The sequence below is a fragment of the Myxocyprinus asiaticus genome, chromosome 38 (genome assembly GCF_019703515.2).
Source record: "Myxocyprinus asiaticus isolate MX2 ecotype Aquarium Trade chromosome 38, UBuf_Myxa_2, whole genome shotgun sequence".
Taxonomy (NCBI): domain Eukaryota; kingdom Metazoa; phylum Chordata; class Actinopteri; order Cypriniformes; family Catostomidae; genus Myxocyprinus; species Myxocyprinus asiaticus.
The window spans coordinates 21,659,459-21,682,274 of record NC_059381.1 but is presented as its reverse complement, the minus strand read 5'-3'; the positions used below and the strand labels follow the sequence as shown (position 1 = coordinate 21,682,274).

Sequence of the window (22,816 nt, the reverse complement as noted above, 5' to 3'; positions counted from 1 at the left end):
AGAAACCAAAAATCACAGGACTTAATGACTACATACCTGTTTCCCTGACATCTGTGCTCATGAAGTCATTTGAGAGACTGGTGTTGGCCCACCTGAAGGACATCACTGGACCCTTTCTAGATCCCCTTCAATTTGCTTATCAAGCAAACAGGTCTGTGGATGATGCAGTCAACATGGGATTGCATCATATCCTGCAACATCTGGACAGACCAGGGACATATGCAAGGATCTTTTTTGTGGACTTCAGTTCGGCTTTCAACACCATCATCCCAGCTATTCTCCGGACTAAATTACACCAACTCTCTGTTCCCACATCTATCTGTCAGTGGATTAGCAGCTTTCTGACAGACAGGCAGCAGCTTGTGAGACAGGGGAAATTCACTTCCAGCACCTGTACAATCAGCACTGGTGCCCCCAGGGATGTGTGCTCTCCCCACTACTCTTCTCCCTCTACACCAGTGACTGTATCGCCAAGGACCCCTCTGTCAAGCTCCTGAAGTTTGCAGACTACACCACTGTCATCGGCCTCATCCGAGATGACGATGAGTCTTCATACAGAAGGGAGGTTAAACGCCTGGCTGTCTGGTGCAGTCAAAACAACCTTGAGCTGATCATGCTCAAAATGGTGGAGATGATTGTGGACTTTAGGAGGAACCCCCCAACACTGTCCCCCCTCACCATTCTAAACAGCACTGTGGCAGCAGTGGAGTCATTCAGGTTCCTGGGCACTACCATCTCACAGGACCTGAAGTGGGAGACCCACATTGACTCCATTGCGAAAAGGCCCAGCAGAGGTTGTACTTCCTTCACCAGTTGAGGAAGTTCAACCTGCCACAGGTGCTGCTGATACAGTTCTACTGAACAGTCATTGAGTCTGTCCTCTGCACTTCTATAACTGTCTGGTTTGGTTAAGCTACGAAATCGGGTATCAGAAGACTACAAAGGACAGTTTGGACTGCTGAGAGGATTACTGGTTGCCCCCTGCCACCCCTTCAAGAACTATACACTTCCAGAGTGAGGAAAAAGGCTGGAAAAATCACTCTGGACTTCACTCACCCTGCCTACTACCTTTTTGAACTGTTACCTTCTGGCTGGCACTGAGCACCAGAACCATCAGGCACAGGAACAGTTTTTTTCCTCAGGCTATCCATCTCATGAACAGTTAAAACTGCCCCTTTGAGCAATAATTAATGTGCAATACACAGCTTAATCTTTTTATATTATCCAACACATCCTACCTCTTCTGCCATTACATTCCCTTGCACTGTATATAACCGATTTGTATTTTAGATTTGCACTACGTATGTGAATGTATGTGTATGTATATATATTCATATATATGTATATATGTGTATATATATATATATATATATATATATATATATATATATATATATATATATATATATATATATATAAGATGGCGAATCTAGCTCCTGTCACCAAGACAAATTCCTTGTATGTGTATGCACACTTGGCAATAAAGCTCATTCTGATTCTGATTCTGATTTACAGGTAATGTCTGTATCTAAAAGGTGATTGGCTCTTTTAACTGTAAGGCGGGACTTCCTTTCTACATCGGTTGACATTGGGAGCTCAGAGCTTCTTGGTTGAGAGTTCCAATTTCTTCATTTTAATAGAAGTGGCCCATCTCTGCTAAATAATCTCTGACCTCCATCTACTTGAATGGGGAAAGACCAAAATCTCCTAAACGGTTGGTCAAGATTACAATCAAATAAGATGTTTCAAATCAGCAGGAAAATATAACAACAATGGTCATGAATTGAGCTCAATTACGCTTATTTAGCTAATGCACATGCACTTTCTCATGTTGATTGACAGGTAATGTCTGTATCTAAAAGGAGGTTGGCTCTTTTACCTGTAAACCACTTCTTTTCTATATCGGTTGACCTTTCCAATTTCTCCCATTAATTTTAATTGAAGTGGCCTGTATTTCCTTTAGGCTATTTGGTTTAAAAAGGGGGGCAATTTCTAAACTCTTAATCCTAGTAGAATAATTATTTTGCCCAAATTAAAGGTCACATACAGAACTCTAATTCCCAAGGTTATCCTTTAATTTTTAATCAAAATGATTTGTGATGATCATATAATGGTGTTTACTGCTATTAAACAATTTATACAGACATTCATTCATTCTATGTAGCACCTAAATTATTTTGAAAGGACCATGATAGTTAGAATTGGCTTAGATATATAAATATATCACTGCCCCAAGTGTTCATGTGAGAAATATGTGCTTTTAAAGACTTGGTCAGTATTTAAATTTTGCAAATGAACCGTGACATACAGTATTGGTATAGGCCCTACTGACTTTTTAACTGGATAGTTAAAGCAAAAATACATTCATCAGATGCTTTATGATTTTATTTATTAATTTATGTATTACTAACATCTGGAAGGTCGTAATTAAATCCATCAACATCTACATTTCTAACTTTGAGTAGTCATTTACCCATACATGTTGCCACAATCTTACCATTCTTATTTTGCTATTATTATCTATAATAATGATAATAACAAACAGATAATATTATCCTTTGCCCCTTTATCCAACTCAGTGTGAGCACAACAATAATCTCAAACAGCAATAGAAGGTAATGTAAATGTTTGTTGTGTATTTTTGTTTTTGTTTTTAACTAATTTATCACCTATGTTATTAGAGTTTATTCTCTCGAATCAAAGGACTGTAGCAGGAATGGACTGTGTTTCAAACAATCGATCATTTTCTGCATTAGATACGTTTTTTTTTTCTTCAATTTTCTGCATCATAAGAGTTCAAATGTGCAGCAAAATGTAATTTTGATAAAGACAAATGTATTGAAATTGCCTCTATGTCTTACTTTTTATTCTTATTTTTATCTTCCTGCTCTTAAGTGATTTTATAATGGACTTTTATGTATCTTTTATTTTCTTTATAATTTCCCTGTAAAGTACTTTAAATAACCACTGTGTATGAAATGTGCTATGTAGATAAACTTGCTATGCCTGGCCTTGCCCTAAGTATATGATAACTAATAAAGGGAAGTGTTATTCAAATAATTGCATGGATTTTACCAAGCAGAAATACTGTTTATTTTTTTTATTTTTTTTTTTTAAGTTCAAAACAGATACAAAGACCAATTGCAATTTCTGTGATGCTCCAAATTAATATACACTTCATTTCCTCTAGTACTGTCCATTTACAAAATTATTTTGGAAAGACTTTTGTAACTTATGTTATATATATTATATTTCTAAAAACTGTTATTATTACATATTGAATTATCTTAATTTTAGGGTCTTTCTCAGCAAATATTGATAGATGCGATTAATAACCCATATACCTCAGGTCTTTAGTGATCCAAGACCTCATTCCACCCTCTGTATCTCAAACATTTGTATTTGTATTTTTTTTTTATTATTATTATTTCACATTTTTTAATGGTTTAAGTACCAAAAGTGTATAGGGTCATTAGAGACCCTACACTCTAAAGAATGCTGGGTTATTTTTTCAACCCAAACACTGGGTTGGGCGTGTTAGGTCATTTTATTGGGTTATATTCTCCCAGTCTGTTGGGTAGTTTTTGTGTAACCCAGCCGCTGGGTTAGTGGCTGGGTCATTTTCACTGACACCCCTCCCTCCCCCACCCTGGGAGTAGACCCAGATTGCAGTCTGGACGATAGGGCGGGGCGACACGTTGGGGCGAAGCGACATGTGTCGCCCCGCCCCTAAATACCGAATAGCTCCGACACAAGGGGCAGTTAAACTTAAAATAGTGGAACGATTTAGTAGGAGAGTGAACATATATTTAGTAGGTGAGAGAAACTGATCGGTGTAAAGTTAATTTATATATATATATAAAATAATAACGCGATGTTCGAGAATCAAATGCGGCTTAATAGTTTACGCATAGCTCAGTGTCATTCACAGCAAATGTGAAGCACCATACTGTCTTATCAGACAAAACGTAAGCAGCAGGAGGCATATTGTAAGATTGTTTTCAGTACATTGGCAGCTATATTAAATTAATAAAACTCGCTCACAAGGGTACAAGGAGAGAGACCAATAGCCTACGTATTTTTTCTTTCTCCAGCAGCAGCAAGAGGCATATTAGTAGATGTCCACTACATGGCAAGCCACATAAAATGATAAAGTTCACATTACCTGCATTGCAGAATATTGAAGTGCTAATAAAATGTTATGGCAAACTCATCCCATGTGTCCCTCATTTACCTTTTAATAAAATATGTATATGGGCCAGTATGTTGGAAAATTCCTTCAAGTACTTGGAACCAGAGAATCTTGCCCAAATTTGAGAGATTACTGTCCGCACACTGAACAATTGGCTATCCAGACTAGTCAAGTCTTTCAAAAATTATCCATCTTTATTGTATACAAAATTCTATAGTGAGAAAAAGTGCACAGTGCAGTGCTCACAGAAAGCATGTGCTGAAACGTTTGCTCAGGGCACAACCCTTTGAAGGGGAAAGCAGAGCCCGCAGTTCCCTCTGGGTCTGCTCCAAAAAAGGCTCGATTGGTGACACAGAACACTGTTCCCCATCTCCCCACTACTGTTTGTCAGGAAAGGAATGTTGTTGTTCACAGTGTTATTCAAAATGTTGTTTTTATGTCTTGCACTCGAATAAATGCAATAAAAAATACAGCATTCGTTACAAATACATGAGATGCTCACACATTCTCAATAAAGAGCCCTTTCTCTCTTCAATGCACACACATTATGCGCAACCGTTGACCTATGGAGAGTGTCGCATCATATCATACGGTGAGCAAACAAAATTGCCCTCTGTCCCATTATGCGGACGCGTGGCAAGCCCTAACGTGTATTTCAGATTGGGTGCAAAAAACGATCGGACATGGTTATTCGATCCAATTTGCACACCGGCCACACCATTTCAATGGCGTTCTGTCTTCCACGGCTTCGGCCGATCCTGGATCTGAGACATTTAAATCGCGCACTCACAAAGTACCCATTCAAAAATGATTACTCAGAAACGGATCTTATCGCATGTACACCCACACGATTGGTTTGCGTCGATAGATCTGAAGGATGCATACTTTCATATCCAAATTGTACGACATCACATGATTTTTTTGAGATTCGCGTTTGAGGGAACAGCATATCAGTTCAAAGTCCTGCCTTTCGGACTGTTTCTGGCTCTTCGCGCATTCACAAAGTGTATCGATGCGGTTCTCTCCCCTCTGAGACTGAGCGGGGTGCGCATCTTGAACTACCTCAATTATTGGCTGATACTGCCGCAATCAGAGGCTCTGTTATGCCAGCACAGAGACTTACTGCTTCAGCATCTAAACAGCTTGGGCCTCAATGTAAACTGAGCGAAGAGCACGCTCTCCACCAGCCAACAAATCTCCTTTTTGGGAATCTGCCTAGACTCCACGAGCGGGCGCGAGCACCTCACCAGGCCATTCTACAGTGTCTGTCTCAGTTCAAACTGGGGAGAACACTTCCACACTGAAGCTGTTTCAGAAAGCATTGGGATTTATGGCGCAGCATCCTCTTCAGTGCTGGCTCAAGTGCAGTGTGCCACAACATGCTTGGCGCCAAGGGTGCATGCGCATCACTATATCCCACCGCTGTATAGCTGCTTTAGCACCTTGGACAGCTACTGCTTTTTACCAGCGAGGTGTCGTGCTGGGGCAGATTGTCAGGCGGAAAGTGGTGACTACGGATGTTTCCAACACAGGTTGGGGGGCGGTGTGCGATGGACGCCCGACTTTCGGCACCTGGAAAGGTGTGAAGAAAGTGTGGGACATCAACCGCCTAGAGCTATCAGCTGTATTCCTAGCCTTAAAGGCTTTTCAGTAAGAAATAGTGAACTGTCTGACTACCCTCTGAGTTCGAATCCAGGGCGTGCTGAGTGACTCCAGCCAGGTCTCCTAAGCAACCAAATTGGCCCAGTTGCTAGGGAGGGTAGAGTCACATGGGGTAACCTCCTCGTGGGCGTGACAATGTGGTTCGCTCTCAGTGGGGCTCTCACATCCACGGACGCATCACCGTTCACAGACTCACACTGCGCTGCTACCTGATTCCGCCTTTAAAAAGAACATCGAACGTATTTCTTCAAGAGCGAATAGATGCAGGACTCACCCCATCAACGCTTAAAGTGTATGTGGCAACTATATCTGTGTATCATGCACATGAAGCCGGCGCCTCTATAGGCACGCATGATTTTGTAACAAGTCAGAGGCAGACACCGTGTGAAGATCCATGTGCAGAGTTTAATGCAATCGTAGTTAAACAGGCAGAGGTCAAAACCAGGTGAGCAATCCAAACAAAGTAACAAATCAAAGTCGGTAAACAAAGGGGTAATCCAAGGAACAGGCAATAATCAAACACAGGCAGGCAGTAGATAAAGATAACGCTCGGAAATGCAAGACAACGGGTGAATTGGCAAGACTTTGCAATGAAGTGATGATAGAGCTGGGATTATATACACAGAGAGTTTGATGAATGAATGGCAATCATGTGTGAGTCAATGGCGGGAAGAAGGGGGTTCTGGGAAATGTAGTCTGGTTATGGGTTAATACTCAGGGGAAGGAGATCTTGTGTTAACAGATTGGATAGGTGTGACAGTTTTAATCATAAAGTTCCTTAAAGGAGCATGATGATTAAACCCACCTCGGCCAGCTACAGTCCCAACTTTGGACTTAACATCAGTCCTAAAAGCTCTTGCAGGGCCCCCCTTCGAGCCTTTGGACTCTGTTGATTTGTGCATGCTCTCTGTTAAGACAGCACGGCTGCTGGCTCTGGCCTCATTAAAACAAGTCGGTGACCTGCATGCACTATCAATCGACAATTCATGTTTGGAGTTTGGCCCTAGTCTTTCAAAAGCCACTGTCAAACCCAGAAAAGGCTATGTGCCTAAGGTCCTAACCATGCCCTTCAGGCCTTCTTCCCTCCTCCATTAAATTTGGATGAGGAACAATCATTGCATTTGTTATGCCCTGTGCGGGCACTATATGCATTCATTGAGCGTACACTCCAGTTTGGTTTGTCTGATCAGCTCTTTGTATGCTATGCAGGACGCACAAAAGGAATTTCCATCTCCAAGCAAAGACTTTCTCACTGGATTGTCGATGCAATTGCCCTGGCTTATGCGTTGCAGGGTAAGACTTGCCCAAATGGTGTTAAAGCACACTCAACTAAAGGCACGGCCTCCTCATGGGCATGGACTAATGGTGTGTCCTTACAAGACATATGTTTTGCAGCAGGATGGTCCTCTCAAAACACATTTGCAAGGTTTTACAACCTAGACGTAACATCTCTCTCTTCACAAGTCCTCTCTGTTTAGAGCGCCTGCTATTCATTGACCAAATATATATACTTATGCTCTTCCCTTTAAGGACGAGCTCTCCATCTTTTACACAACTGCCTGCATTAGACCTTTGTAATTTACCGTAAGTCACAAGCACTTATAAATAAACTCCCTTCCCGACTGGGTTCGTGAAGGAGTTAATTCATACTATATGACTATAGTTCATATATTCATTCTGAGTGATCCCCTCCTGGCCCAACATGAGGGTCACTCACTGTGGCATATTCTTGGCGTTCGCCGTCCCATGAGACTGCGGTGTCATGTTTCCTTTCTGGGAGGTTATGTCGTGTAGTGCGGCGTGATGGGATTCTGTTCCCCATATGTGTTGATAAACGCAATGTCAAGTGTACTGAGTCGTAAGGGAACATCTCGGCTATGTACGTAACCTCGGTTCCCTGAGACGAAGGGAACGAGACATTGCCAACGCTAGCCGCACTACAAGACTCAAAGTTCTTGAGGTACAGCGATGCGCTCCTTGTTCTCAGTCAGAAATGCTGTTTGTGCACCTGCTTTTATAGCAGACAGCTTTACGCGAAAACGGGCGGGGCTCAAACCAGTAGCGCCTCCAGCTGTACGGCCGTACGCACTGTGCGTACCATGAGTGCTCCAACTGACCTGAGAAATATTTACTCTCAGAATATTTCACCAATCATGAAATGTGTCCCGTATTTCTGTTGCCTAAAAGAACTAGCGATGACCAATTTGAATGAATAATTATTTTGAGTAGGTTCTTTTCAGTGAACGGCTTTTTGCAGCCAAACTGGCTTGCAAAATTGTTTGAATCAATTTGTGATTTAGTACAATTCGTTCGGAGCGCTCGCCCACTGAATCATTAGGAGCGGTTTCTCACACAGTAAAACAGTATCGGGATATTTACGAACACAGAACAAACAGTGCTGAATACAGTGTAAATTTACCTACAATCATCTGAAACAAAAAGCTGTCTTTTTGAGAGGTAACTGAGAAACTTCAGCTAGTGCTGTGCCATGTGAACAAGGGGCTGTTCAAACAGAACGTGTTTTTGCGTCCGCTCATGCTGTTTTTCAACCGTTTTCCATGTAAACATTCGCTAGATGGATGTTTTTTGACAGCGTCACGTTTAACTGTGTTTTTAGCATCTCTCATGGGAGCGCTGCATTTTAAGATGCCGTGAAAATGAAAATAGTTGCTGGCTCCAACTGCAAATAGCACTTGCATTGTAACCAGTTATTTTAGAAGTAAATATTTCTAATCTTGTAAACATCTTATATAATGTTGTGCAATAAAATGTTGTCACCACGTGGTTTGAGAGGTGTTTCTAACATTAGTTTTATTTAGATCCCAAACTTTATATCTTACTCTCCCACCAATGATCACGTGGTTGATGCCGCTTTCTAAACTGAGAAAGGCCAGTCCATGTAACCAAGGAAACCTCACACTATTGCCTGAACAGAATGAAGATTTATTGTATTAATATATTATTTTATAAGAATAACAAGTAAGTCCCAATGCCCAGTTGCATAAAACACTGTGGCAGGGTGGAGGGCGGGGCCGGGTCGTGATTCCGCGCACACCCTAATTAGGCTGGTGAACCCCGAGAGGGATAAAGGCGACCAGAGACGGCAGTGCGACAGAGAGAGAGTTACGGGCAGCTGCCCGACACCTGTGTGTGTGTACTAGTGTAACACAGTTCAATGGAAAGGAGGAGGCGAGAACCAGCTTGATGATATATATAATATTTAAATGAGAAACTGAACCAAAAGAGACACACACACAGGTGTTGGGTAGCTGGCTGTAATTCTCTCTCTCTTTCGCACTACCATCTCCGGTCACCTTTATCCCTCTCTGGATTCATCAGCCTAATTAGGGGCCGGGTGTGCGGAATCATGACCCGGCCCTGCCCTCCGCCCTGCCACAAACACCTTTCCCTTAAGTATAACATTTAAATGTGGAATTTAAATGTGTACATAAATTCTCAAATATATGAACTCATTGTATTTGTTCGTATATGGCCATATACCAAATTTAAATATCAGACAATGTAATAATGGCAACAGGCCTAATTATTGAATCCTCATTTGTGTTTTTAGGACATTTCTGGTACTGCGTCTGAGCACTTTGCCACTCGACCTAAAATTTGGAACAGAACTCACTTTGATTTTCATGTATTTTTACATTTCAGTTGATATTTTTATAATATTTTATTTATACAGTTTGTAAGGTGTTTTTTTGTTTTTGTTTTTTTTAATTACATTTCATAAGTCTTAAAATAATAAATCATAAATAATATTTGGCAGCATGGCATACAATTAAATGGCAGTAGAGCAGTTAGAAGTTACATGTAGTTAAAAGTAAAAATTTAACTAATTGTATAACTAAATGTTAAACTGTTAATAATATTAGTAATACACCTTAATAGCATAATACTGTAATACCGTGGTATTTTTTGTGACTGTTATCATATCGAGAAAATCTCAAATATTGGCATTATTGTAGAGAGGTTTCAACTAGGTTGTGTAAGAAGGCACTCCCTATATGCGTTAATAAAGGCAATTTCTCATTCCCTTTGTCTCAGGGAACCGAGGTTGCGTACATAACCGAGACGTTTTCTAGTAATAGACACTAGAATTAAAAGTAACATTTAAAGGTATGGTACACCCAAAAATTAAAATGCTCTCATCATTTACTCACTATCATGTCATCCCAGATGTGTACAACTTACTTTCTTCTGCAGAACACAAATGAAGATTTTTAGAGGAATATTTCAGCTCTGTAGGTCCATACAGTGCAAGTGAATGGTTACCAAAACTTTGAAGCTCCAAACAGCACATAAATGAAGCATTACGTTAATCCATATGGTTCCAGTGGTTAATTGACTGTGAAAGTGAGAAACGCATCAAAATGTAAGTCTTTTTTTTTTCTCCCCCTTTTTTCTCCCCGATTTGGAATACCCAATTCCCAATGCGCTCTAAGTTCTCGTGGTGGCATAGTGACTCCCCTCAATCCAGGTGGCAGAGGATGAATCTCAGTTGCCTCCGCGTCTGAGACCGTCAATCCACGCTTCTTATCACGTGGCTTGTTGAGCACGTTACCGTGGAGACGAAGTGTGTATGTAGAGGCTTCACGCCATCCACCATGGCATCCACACACAACTCACCAAGTGCCCCACTGAGAGCGAGCCACATTATAGTGACCACGAGGAGTTTACCCCATGTGACAGTACCCTCCATAGCAACCGAGCCAATTTGGTTGCTTAGGAGACCTGGCTGGAGTCACTCGGCACGCCCTGGGATTCGAACTCATGAACTCCAGGTGTGGTAGTCAGCATTTTTACTCGCTAAGCTACCTTTCTTCTTCTTTTTATACTCTAAATCTTAACTTTCACATCTAAAGTTCTGGCCACTATTCACTTGCATAGAATGGACTAAACAGAGCTGAAATATTCTGAACTAAAACAAATATTTTTAGAAACAGAAGAAAGGCATACACATCTGGGATGAGGATGAGTAAATGAGAGGTTTACATAATTGGGTGAACAATCCTTTTAATAATACAATGGGTGTTTAATGTTTTTAATGCCTAGTGTATTTAACATTATTTTTAAATGTTACTTTATTGTTCTACATGCTGTTTATGAAAATGTCTGTAAAATTGTTTAAATCCAAAAATTAAAGGAGCTACCATGTTTACACATTTGCTTATGGTGTGGTTTATTTTACAATATTTAAGGATAAAACAATTTGAAAATATTAACCCACTTATGAGATCAAATTAATCCAGCATTTCTGTACAAATAAACCAGCATTTGGGTGGAACAAATAACCCATTTGCTGGGTTAAAATGAACAACTTAACTTGCTGGGTTAGTTTAGTCCAACGTGTGTTTTGTCCCATATTTAAACATCAGCTGGGCTAAAAACAACCCAGTTTGGGTGATTTTTAACCCATCATTTTTTAGAGTATAGGTATGTAAAAGTGTTGGTTTTTATTTTTTGCACTTCCATAAATTATAATTTTATGGTTCTATATTATTTAATTTCTATTACTATCCCAGGATATCTATTTCTTTGTTTATTACAAGAGAAATGAGTACTATATTCATACTGATTCCATAATACAAACAAATACTCACATTCACATTGATTTTCTGTGTAACAATGGTGAATTTTCTGAATCCCATATCTTACTCAAGGTGGCGCTGATGTGTCAGTGATTGCCGACTTACATTTGACATTGCTATTAGATAAAGAAACAACATGGAAGTAAACTATAGCAAGTGTAACACATGAACAGTATGATATGACTATTGTCATTTGGGTGTGCTACTGAAATTATGTAATTGTGCATCTGTTTAGACTCAAATAGCGAGTGAGAAAATACTCATGTGTGTAGATTATGTGTTATGCGTAGCTTAATATGTGTTTTATGTGTAGCTCAATATGTGTTTGACAGCCAGTTGCATCTCATGAAATTTCAGTGTGAAAGTGATGAATCCTGTTCTAGATTTGTCCTTTATTTGTTGCATTTTCTCTTTGATTTATGGAAAATAAAACATCAAAATATATTTTATTTTATTATTTTTTAATTGTCTTGAAAATGTTACAATGTCTGGGCATTTTGTAGATCAATTTTTGATAGATATACATGCCGAGTCTCTAAAGACCCAAATATGTAAGAGTGTTTGGTGAAATTCCCATTTAAGGGTTAATTAGATGAATTATCAGATTAAAAAATCTGCGTTTTATGTAATTAATTCGATTAAAAATTGTAATCGATTGACAGCCCTAGTAATTTTTTATTAATGAACATTTGCTTGTAGATCTTTTTTCTCTCTCCCCTTTTCTCCCTAATTTGGAATACCCAATTCCCAATGCACTCTAAGTCCTCGTGGTGGCGTAGTGACTCACCTCAATCCAGGTGGCGGAGGACGAATCTCATTTGCCTCTGTGTCTGAGACCGTCAATCCGTGCAACTTATCACGTGGCTTGTTGAGCGCGTTACCGCAGAGACCTAGCGCGTGTGGAGACTTCATGCTATTCTCCGCGGCATCCAAGCACAACTCACCAAGCGCCCCACCGAGAGCGAGAACCACATTATAGCGACCACAAGGAGGTACCCCATGTGACTCTACCCTCCCTAGCAACCGGTCCAATAGGTTGCTTAGGAAGCCTGACTGGAGTCACTCAGCATGCCCTGGATTCGAACTTGCGACTCCAGGTGTGGTAGTCAGCGTCTTCGCTTGCTGAGATACCCAGGCTCCCTGCTTATAGATTTTTGGTGTTGTTTAAGCATTTACTGTTTGGTTTTTATCACATAAGCAAAACAAAAGAATTTTTTTATTTTATTAATAATATTTTATTGTTACGTGTCGTAATTCACGTTTATATTCAGCAATAGCAACATCTAAAAAAATGTAACTTCAAAGAACACCAAATGTCTTATGACTGCAATTATTATTATTATTATTGTTTTGCAACCTGGTGCTTTTCTTTAACCTAATGCACTTATAATTAATGTATGTCTGCATATCTGTAATTCTTTGTTACCCGGAAATAAAAAATGTAATTTTGATGAAATAGTAATGAAACACCTGGAGCCACCAGGGGTCAGTTTAACATTGAACAGCGTTATCTGTAGAGCGGAAGAGGTAATGTTCTTTTTAAAGGCGGGATCAGGAAGCAGCGCAGTGTGAGTCTGTGAACAGCGAGGCGTCCGTGGATGAGAATTGAATCCTCTCAATGGTAGTTTCAAGGTATGTTGTAAACTAGTGTAGCCATAAGTCTGATTATTAACCAGAGAATCACTTACCGTACAGTTTGCTACTGAGGTTATAAGTAATTAAGCAGATTGTAGTGGCGTGTGTCTGCAGTTGTGTGGAATGACACGACTGAAGAATGAGACAACAAAATCGAATTTCATAAAACTTTAAATCTATCGACTGATTAATATCACTAATAAGATTTAATATTTACTTCTCCGTCGCAATTCTATGATGCTTTTAAATGTATTAATACAATTTACGTGTGTGTTTTGCTTGCAAATTTGTTTTCACTTTCCTTTTCGCGGTCATTCAGTGATATACCAACACTATCCATCCATAGTGAAGGATGAAGTTAGAATTATAAATCAATTTTTTTTTTTTTATTATAAAGTGCACTGCACATCGTTTTCTGGCTGGACTAATTTTTGTTTAGCTGTGATTTATAAAAAAGCAGAAATGTGGTATTTGAACGTGCTTTTTTGACGAATATGTAGACGATTATTTTTGAGGTACCAAAGAATTATGTGTGCTAATCTTCCTTGTTCTGTTGTTTCTCTCTTTAAGCCATTGAAGAAAGTCGATTTGGGTAACACAAATCAATAATGTCTTCGACATCACAAAAACACAAGGACTTCGTGGCAGAGCCCATGGGGGAGAAGTCCGTGATGGCACTAGCAGGAATTGGTGAAGTGCTTGGAAGGAGATTGGAAGAGAAGGGCTTTGACAAGGTAAGATATACTGTAGTCAACCTTGAATTTGAATTGTTGGTGTTGTGGGATTGAAATGGCTTGTTTGAATTTTTCTTTCACTTTGATTTTTCTTCCCATAGGCATATGTTGTTCTAGGACAGTTCCTGGTACTGAGGAAAGACGAGGAGCTGTTTCGGGAATGGTTGAAGGATACATCTGGTGCAAATGCCAAACAGCAAGGCGACTGTTATAGCTGCCTGCGAGAGTGGTGTGACTCTTTCCTGTAGTCGTTTTTTTTTTTTTTTTTTTTTTTTTCACTGTTGTATTTTCATCATATTTTGCCCCCACATGCCGAATACATTTTCCTCGCTTCATCAATTTGACCATTTGGACATTGTTTGGATGATCCAGTGCTAACATTTAGCCCAGAATTGTACATTGTTATATCACTATAATGTCTTTAGATTGGGATATTTACAAGATCACAGCTCCTTTTGTGTGTTGTTCAAAGCATCATTCACCATTTCACACGATGTTTAGTATGGAGAGGGATTGTTTTTTGGTTTTTTTAGAGACAAGATTCATTTTAAATTTCTGTATTTGCTCATCAACAAAACAAAATGAATTTGTCACATGCAATTCGGTTGAAAGGCTGTACATAATTGCATACTACATTTGTGCAAACACACTGATAATCATTTTCATGGTAGCCTGCCTTCTCTGTTTATTGTGATGTTGTTTGAAGGTTTTAACTGACAATGGCCAAATTGTATCACAATAATAAGCTTTTAAAGGTTTAAGTTTGTCACTGTTTTCAAATATCTATTACCTTAGAATAACATGTATGATGGTATCATATTGCCATGTGGTTTTATGTCTCCAACCCTCAGTTGTCTTTAAATAAATTAAAATGCCTTAAAATTATGGATTATTATTATTATTTTTTTTTCCTCAATGCATGTGTAGCCTTTTCAATGGCTCTATAGTTCACAATTGCTGCTCTCAGATGTTTTAAGTTGCTCCATGGGTAGTCTGTAACAAACACTGACAAATATGTTCTCATGGCTCTAAAATCTGAGTAAGGAGCAAGTTGTGAACCTCTTTGTGCATTTTAATCCTTTTGAAATAAAGTATAAATGTAATGACAGGGTGTGGTGTTTGGTATGAAAATCAATATTAGATCCAGCTCACTCTGTGAAATCATGTTCTGATGGAACAAGCTAAAGATTGCATTTATTTTAAACTAGGTTATCTTAAAGGGAAAGTTCACCCAAAAATTGAAACTTTGAAGCTTCAAATATCACGTAAAGACAATAAAAGGAATAAGAATGTGATTTATGGTATAAATAAAATGACTTTGATCTATTGATCTGTTTCTCACCCTCACTTATATTGCTTAAGAAGATACGGATTAAACCACTGGAGTTTTATGGATTACTTTTATGTCACCTTTATGTGATTTTTTTTGGAGCTTCAAAGGTCTGGTCACCATTCACTTGCATTGTATGGACCTAAAGGGCTGAGATATCCTAAAAATCTTTATTTGTGTTCTGCAGAAGAAAGTCATACACATCTGGGATGGCATGAGGGTGAGTAAATGATGATTTTTGGGTGAACTATCCCTTTAAAATCACACCTGCAATATGTTTACCAATAAGTCATATACCCAACTGTATTGTGTTTTAACATTTTTATTCATAACCTTATTGGATTCTGTCTGTAGTATTTTAATCCATCACTTCGGACCACAAAATGCTGTTTTGACGTTCTCTTATTTTTCTCCAATAATTTATGCTTTATGCTAACAACTCTAATTTCCATCCCTTACTGTATATACCACTATTTTGAAAAATGTGTGAATAGGACATCATTTTCCTTTTACAAACCCCTTTAAGAAGGCTATATACTTATGTTAAGTATTAAAAGCCTCACTTTCTTACATTAATCTAAACTTTAAATGCTATACCATTTATCCAGAAATCTCTACCAGCTTACATAGCCACCACAAACAAAATTTAATCAAAATGTATATACAGAATCACTGTATTATGCTGTGTGAAGAACTCCATAACATAGAGAATGTTTTTTAAATATAACAAAAATTGAAATTACTTAAATATCCAGACCCACACCTATTTCCTTTTGACTGATTAAAAAACTGTGCTTGCATATGTGTGTATGTGGCGTTCTAGCTGATCAATTTGCATCAGTCTTTGTTTATTTTTTCCTGTGTGCCCTGAAAGGACCAGGGTTTCCCATTAAACAGGAGAATAACAATGAATATCCTCACACTCATGATTTTCTTACATTTCGGCTTCTGCACTGACAATTAATGATAATTAGCATCCATTTCTCTCCATTTTATTGAAGCGTAATTTTGGATTTATTTGGCTGTGTTGTGTCTTGTCAGGTGTTGTGTTGTGTGATGTGCATACACAAATCATTATAATTTAAATGAGACTAATCCTGTTCTTCATGTGTCCTGCTTAGAGAAGAGCACAAAAGAACTTTTTCTCTCTGAATGGGTTTTCTGAAGTGGGCACAGGGGTGATGAAAGGGTCCTCACATGCATGGGCATCACAGTAGGCCATCAAGTCTGCTGCTGCCTTAGAAACCTAAGAATGCAGGATAGATTGTTAGTGCTTATGTTAAATGTATTTAGATATAGGACAGCTATTGATTTTGATGTAACTGAGGATAATGATCTTAAAGGAATATTCCGGGTTCAATACAAGTTAAGCTCAATTGACAGCATTTGAGCCACAATGTTGATTACCACAAAAAATTATTTCAACTAGTCCCTCCTTTTCTTTAAAAAAAAAAAAAGCTAAAATCTGGTTTCCAGTTGTCACAGTCTGTCTCCCTCATGTTCTTCAAGGACTCTTATTTTGAAGTTTTCCCCTGGACTACATCTCCCATAGTTCACTGCCCTCATCACGTCCATCTGCTCCTCATCATCCTCACTTGTATTTTATTCCCTCATTAGTTCCTTTTTGTATAAATATCCTCTAGTTTTGCCCATTCCTTTGTCAGTCCCTGAAGTGTTACATTGCGTTGTAGCTTTAATTTTTTTCCACTCCAGTGATTGCTATTAAAGTATTTATTCCTGCTTCTCCACTCCACAAACCAACGTTACACCAGTGTGGCACTTACAATGGAAGTGAATGGGGCCAATCCATAAATGTTCAAATTCACTGTTTCAAAAGCCACAAGACATTAACAATATGCATGTTAACAAGATTTTAGTGTGATAAAATTTCTTATTTTCTGTGTAAATTTATTTCTAATTTTGTAATTTTGTTGCCATGATGATGTAGTGCTGTAAACACTTAATCCCTAAAATGACTGTTAAGTCATTTTTAACTTTACAGCTCAGATAATGAGTTTTCACATAAGGGTTAATGTAAGTGCTTTTATAAGCTTTTTATTTATTTATTTTTTGCCTTTTAAACTCTCCAAATATTGGCCCCATTCACTTCCATTGTAAATGCTTCAATGTAATCTCAATTTTTGCTTTTTTTTTATTTTTTATATTTATATATATTTATTTATGCATTTGGCAGACACTTTTATCCAAAGCAACTTACAGTGCCCTTATTACAGGGACAATCCCCCTGGAGCAACCTGGAGTTAAGTGCCTTGCCCAAGGACACAGTGGTGGTGGCTGTGGGGATTGAACCAACAACCTTCTGCTTATCAGTTCAGTGCTTTAGTCCACTATGCCACCACCACTCCACTTATGGGTGAAATTTTTAAAAGGACAGATGATTTAAAATTATTATTTTGTGGTAATCAACATTATGCCACAAATGCTGTCAATGAGCTTAACTTGTATCTTTGTCATTGCTCTTTAAATGTATATTTCACCCATAAATGGTCATCCTTTACTCACCCTCATGTTGTTCCAAACTTGTATGATTCCTTCCATGTAACACAAAAGTCAGACAGAATGTTAGGAACTAAAAGCCTCAGTCACCAATAACTTTCATTGTAAAAAAGATACTCTTAAAAAGTAAAAAAATAAATAAAAGAACTCTTCTTTCTTTCTTTTTTTTCTTTTCTTTTTTTTCCATGAAAGAATGAACGTCATATGAGTTTGGAACAACATGAGGGTGAGTAAATTATGAAAGAATTTACATTTTTGGGTGAAATATCCCTTTAAATTTTAATGAAAGCAAGCATAATTTGAGAAATACTACAGATAGAGTTTGTCCTTGACTATTTATGCTCTTTATTTGGAAAATAAATATATTTACAATACACTGCTCTATACCTGCACCTTTATTCATTTGCTAGGTTGAGGTCAATGTTAAAAGATTTTTAAGCTGTTGAATGCTTCATATTATACTTGTAGGACATCCTTTACCAGTGAGGATTATAGAATTAGGTCATACCTATTAACCTGATTCTAGATCTTTGCTCACATATGATACAAATCAGGCTTCTGGTTACAGACTAATATAATGAATTCATAGGCATGCAAAATTATAATTGATCTGGTTCTACTTTAACACATTTTGCTCTTGTTTCACATTGCAACTTTCACCTTGATTCTGCAAAAACTGGCTTCAATCTTCAGCTGTTCTACCAGCTTCCTAGCCTGACCGACGCTCATGGTGCTGTTCACAGGGGTGTCTCCTTTCATCCTGCCAAACACACAATTTTTATATTTGGGTGAGTTTTCTCTTTAATATCTATCTGCAGAATAATAAAACAATCAAGATCCAGCCTCTTTTTTTTCTCTCCCAATTTGGAATGCCCAATTCCCACTACTTAGTAGGTCCTCGTGTTGGTGTGGTTACCTCAATCTTGGTGGTGGAGGACAAGTCTCAGTTGCCTCTGCTTCTGAGACAATCAATCTGCGCATCTTATCATGTGGCTTGCTGTTCATTACACCGTGAAGACTCACAGCATGTGGGTGCTCATGCTACTCTCCGCAATCCACGCACAACTTACCATGAGCCCCATTGAGAGCAAGAACCACTAATCGCGACCACGAGGAGGTTACCTCATGTGACTCTACCATCCCTAGCAACCGGGCCAATTTGGTTGCTTAGGAGACCTGGCTGGAGTCACTCAGCACACCCTGGATTTGAACTTGTGACTCCAGGGGTGGTAGGTAACGTCAATACTCGCTGAGCTACCCAGGCCCCCAATAAAGGTATCTTGATTAATGCTGTATAACGCTACCACTGTTAATATACTGTTTTTAGCAGGGGTGTGAAAAGTACTCAGAAATTATACTTAAGTGAAAGTATGGATACGGAATGAAAATTTTACTCAATTCAAAGTCCAAGTATCTAGCCAAAAACATACTTGCCTGAAAGTAAAAAAGAAAAAGAAACGTGTCTCCTAGCTAGAGTGAAATCAAGAGAGGAAATTGTGTGAGAGAGGATGTTGTTAAATTCAATTGGTTTGTTAAGTCGCCTTTTTACTGTCTCTCACGGCTGTCATATTTCTTCCCCAGTGGCATTTGCAACCTGGTCACAGAATCATGTTACAGTAACTACATTTTTGCAAAATTATTTTTATGTGGCCTGTTGTACGTAACACGGCAATTTCCTGGAATGAACAATAATGACTTTATCCCCTTTCACTCAAATAACGAGTAAAACTGCAGATTATCAGTTCATAAACACTTGCTTTTCACCCTGTTCATCACACAATGCTATCTTATGACATCTTAACACTTTTACTAGAGCACATGACTTATTTTAACATTTGCATTACATAATCAACTACATTTATAAGCTTGTTCAAGTGTGATCAAATGGTGTGGTAGCTCAACTGATAGAGTGTTGCATTTGCGATACAAAGGACCAGAGTACGAGTCTTGAAGTGCACAAGAGTCAACACGTGAGCCCATAGTGTCATAGAAGCACCACAAAATGACATGGTTGTGTTTTTCATTTCACGTTTGCTTTTTCTGACACTATCGGTTAGGTTTAGGTTTAAGGTTTAGGGTAGGGAGGTCGGTTTTGTTGATTTAAAACTTATTTAGAGTATTGACTAGAGCATTAACCTTAAAAACCTCATCTGTTCGGGAGAACATTTCACTCGCTTCTAGCGCCACACAGTGGAAATTTCACTTCAGAACTGCCCTGAGACCTGTAATGAGCCACATAATTTAATTTTGCAAAAATGTTGCCACAGTCATGCAAAATTCTTTGCATGGGAGAAGGCACACACGAATTGCATGTCAGAGCACCCAGCCCACTGAGACAGAGAAAGATAAATAAAAAAAATAAATAATTAATAACATTTCAAAATAAGCTTTCAAGAAAGTTTATAATGTTATTGGTTTTGTGAATTGTTTTCTGAGGTTTGCTACCAAACCTTGCTGTTGAGCAAATGGATGAATTCAATAAAATTCATAATGATTATTTACTCAGATTCCATTATTTTTTTAATCATTATTATCATCATTATCATCGCTGGTTTTATGGTTATTATTAATAGTTGTCTAACAACAACAATAATAATTCAGCAAATAGGGAGTAGAAATTCATAGATATGATTTAAATATGAAGGCAAGTGTAGAAATAAATGGCATGTACACATTTAATTTCAAAAGCCTTTTGTTTTGCAAATATATATATATTTGCAATGTGAATGATCATTTTTGACTACATAACTTCATAAAGTTTAGGACAAAAACTGTAAGTGTTTCTCAATTCCAACTCATAGTTTTGAATGAATTCATCACATTCAATCGGGCGGTCACATTCGTTCTCTTGTCACACAAATATATCAATGCATCTGAAGTTCAAATCAGATCCTAATTTTCACCTCTGCAGATGGTCGAAACTCCACACAGCCACCGTGCAACACTCCATTTAAAATGACTGACCTCTAGTCTGTCATCTGTTGTTTGTCAGATATAGTAAAAGGGCGGCTTTAGTCCAGTAAGACGAAAGAAAATTATCTGCAAAAATGTAATGAGTACTTTTCAAGTTTAAATAAAATTGTATGGAGTAAAAAGTACTATTGTTTCTTTGGAAATGTAATTAAGTAAAAGTACAAGTATTCCGTTTAAATTGCACTCGGGAAAAGTACAAATCCCCAAAATTAATAATTACACCCCTGGTTTTTAAGGAACAAATTATGTGCAGATTCTGTTTATAGCACACAGTCTCCAATAGAAGCCTCTTGCATTTTGAAGCTCTCATATACAGTACCTCTGCTTCACTTCCTGTCTTTCATCTCTTGGTATCATTTACTACTGCTTTGCTAAAAGCTGCTGCCCTAGAAAACCAAAACCTCACCTTGGATTGTGATGATCTGATAGCAACACATTTCATTATTCTGAAACCTCAATGGATTCACTGTGATTTCATTCATTTCCAGTTCATGATTAAAAATCATCATGTACAAATTGGTACGGAATTATTTATTTTTATCCAAAATATCAATATAGCAACCTAATGTGGTCTTTAAGTAGCCTTAATTTGAATAGTATTCCAGGAGTGTATTGGGGCATGCCGGCCCCATTTTGCACATATTGAAGGATGTGCTCACAGGCAAACCGATCACCACGTGAAATGCACCATATTATTTTGAGAAATTACACACAAAATTCACCACTTTTGATTGTAATCTGATTAAATGTAATGTGTGTGTGGGCAGGTTAGGGTGGTTTACGAGGAAATTTTTTAGGTTACAAACTGGTAATTACAAGGGTATTATGCTATAAATGTGGTTTATTTCTAGTGTCCCCATAATTTAAATCACTTAAAAAACATACTAAACAAGGTTTTTTTTGAAAATGTAAAAATGCAGAATGTTTTTTGTGAGGGTTAGGTTTAGGTGTTGGGTTAGGGGATATAATCTATTGTTCCTGCAGTATAAAAATCATTATGTCTAAGGATAGCCACACCAACATGTGTGTGTGTGTGTGTGTATAAAAAACACTAAGCCAGATACATAAATGACAATCACAGCTGCTCAAACAGATATAAGTAATAATTTAGAAGATCAACTAAACCATTGAATGTAATGTGGTAAAAATAAATCATGCATTGACATTAATCAAATGAAACAAGAAAGAGAGGAAAAAAACCAATATATTATAAAAAGTCGCAAAATAGAAAATGGGAGTAAACTGAGAGCAAGAAGCAGAAAAAAAGACCACAGGGGTGTATTTGTCTATTTCTACCATTGTGGGCCTTTAATATTACCCTCGCTCTCCCTTCCCCCTTTTCTCCCTCTTTCTTACCCTTGATGTATTCCTCTTGTGGTGATGTCTCTCTCCTCTTCTTTCCTTCTCTTTCTCTATCTGTCTGTGTTGTTGCTTTCAGTGCAGCCGGACCGCACCCTCATAGACTGTGTGGATGCTCCCCAATTCTGTACAGTCCTGTGCACTGCAATTCTGCTACAGTGAACACCAGTCTCTTGGTACATACACAAACTCCCCTCTGCAGTTAGTGGAATGTGCCAAGCAGAGGGAGGGGGGCTCTACTGAAAGTGATTTATTCTGTGGGGTTGCTCATACCATTTCTGCAGCTGCATGGAGTGGATGTAGGGGGAGCTAAATGTAGTGATGGCTTTTTTAATTTTTTTTACTAAAATCTCACAGAATAGATTTGCATTGAAAAAAACAACACACTTGATACCTATATATATTTCTTTTGATAACTGTCTGTGCTCTCTTGCTGAAGCTCATGAATCAGTGAGCCTTCATTCTCTCTACACTGTTACCATGGGAACTGCTGCAGTCTCAGCCTCTTTGTCTTGTACTGTGGCACCATTTTGACTAAGTGGTCTCTCCCCACCTTGGTTAAGATCTTATACCCCCCTCCACATCTTTATATGACCCTCCCACTCCATTCATTCACATGCAACATTCACATTGCTGCAAATCTGCCCCCTAGATTCCTCCTGAGAAATGAGAATACACTCTTGTGTGAAATGTTTGGCTGGGAAAATAAAAATAAAGGGCAGACAAATTCTTAATAGTCCTCACCAATCTTAAACATTAGATGTTTTGATAAAGATTTAAGGTGAAGCATTTGTTATTAAAAATGATAAAACAA

General features: G+C 38.2%; 2 protein-coding genes across 3 annotated transcripts; one reads left to right on the top strand and one right to left on the bottom strand.

Annotated features, from left to right (window-relative positions):
• Window positions 1-12,959: 12,959 nt before the first annotated feature.
• On the top strand, window positions 12,960-14,929 carry LOC127429076 (barrier-to-autointegration factor-like). Of its 2 annotated transcripts, XM_051677861.1 has the most exons (3): window positions 12,960-13,086; window positions 13,660-13,823; window positions 13,925-14,708. In XM_051677861.1, the coding sequence occupies exons 2-3, from the start codon at window positions 13,698-13,700 to the stop codon at window positions 14,069-14,071; spliced, it is 273 nt and encodes a 90-aa protein (XP_051533821.1). In that variant the 5' UTR covers window positions 12,960-13,086; window positions 13,660-13,697; the 3' UTR covers window positions 14,072-14,708. The 2 variants fall into 2 exon arrangements, with proteins under 2 accessions (XP_051533821.1, XP_051533822.1); XM_051677862.1 differs by lacking the exon at window positions 12,960-13,086 and having other exon boundaries at window positions 13,692-13,823; window positions 13,925-14,929.
• Window positions 14,930-16,129: 1,200 nt separating this feature from the next.
• LOC127429078 (guanine nucleotide-binding protein G(I)/G(S)/G(O) subunit gamma-3-like) lies at window positions 16,130-22,168 on the bottom strand. The gene is made up of 3 exons (XM_051677863.1): window positions 22,000-22,168; window positions 18,331-18,430; window positions 16,130-16,399 (listed from the first exon to the last, which is right to left on the bottom strand). Exons 2-3 carry the CDS (start codon window positions 18,427-18,429, stop codon window positions 16,271-16,273), a joined length of 228 nt encoding a protein of 75 aa, XP_051533823.1. The 5' UTR covers window position 18,430; window positions 22,000-22,168; the 3' UTR covers window positions 16,130-16,270.
• Between the last annotated feature and the right edge of the window lie 648 nt (window positions 22,169-22,816).

Coding starts and splice junctions, on each gene's coding strand:
- LOC127429076 (XM_051677862.1), top strand. CDS start 13,698: ATGTCTTCGACATCACAAAAACACAAGGACTTCGTGGCAGAGCCCATG. Junction 13,824..13,924: donor AAGAGAAGGGCTTTGACAAG/GTAAGATATACT, acceptor TTCTTCCCATAG/GCATATGTTGTTCTAGGACA.
- LOC127429078 (XM_051677863.1), bottom strand. CDS start 18,429: ATGAAAGGAGACACCCCTGTGAACAGCACCATGAGCGTCGGTCAGGCT. Junction 16,400..18,330: donor CCAGTTTTTGCAGAATCAAG/GTGAAAGTTGCA, acceptor CTGCATTCTTAG/GTTTCTAAGGCAGCAGCAGA.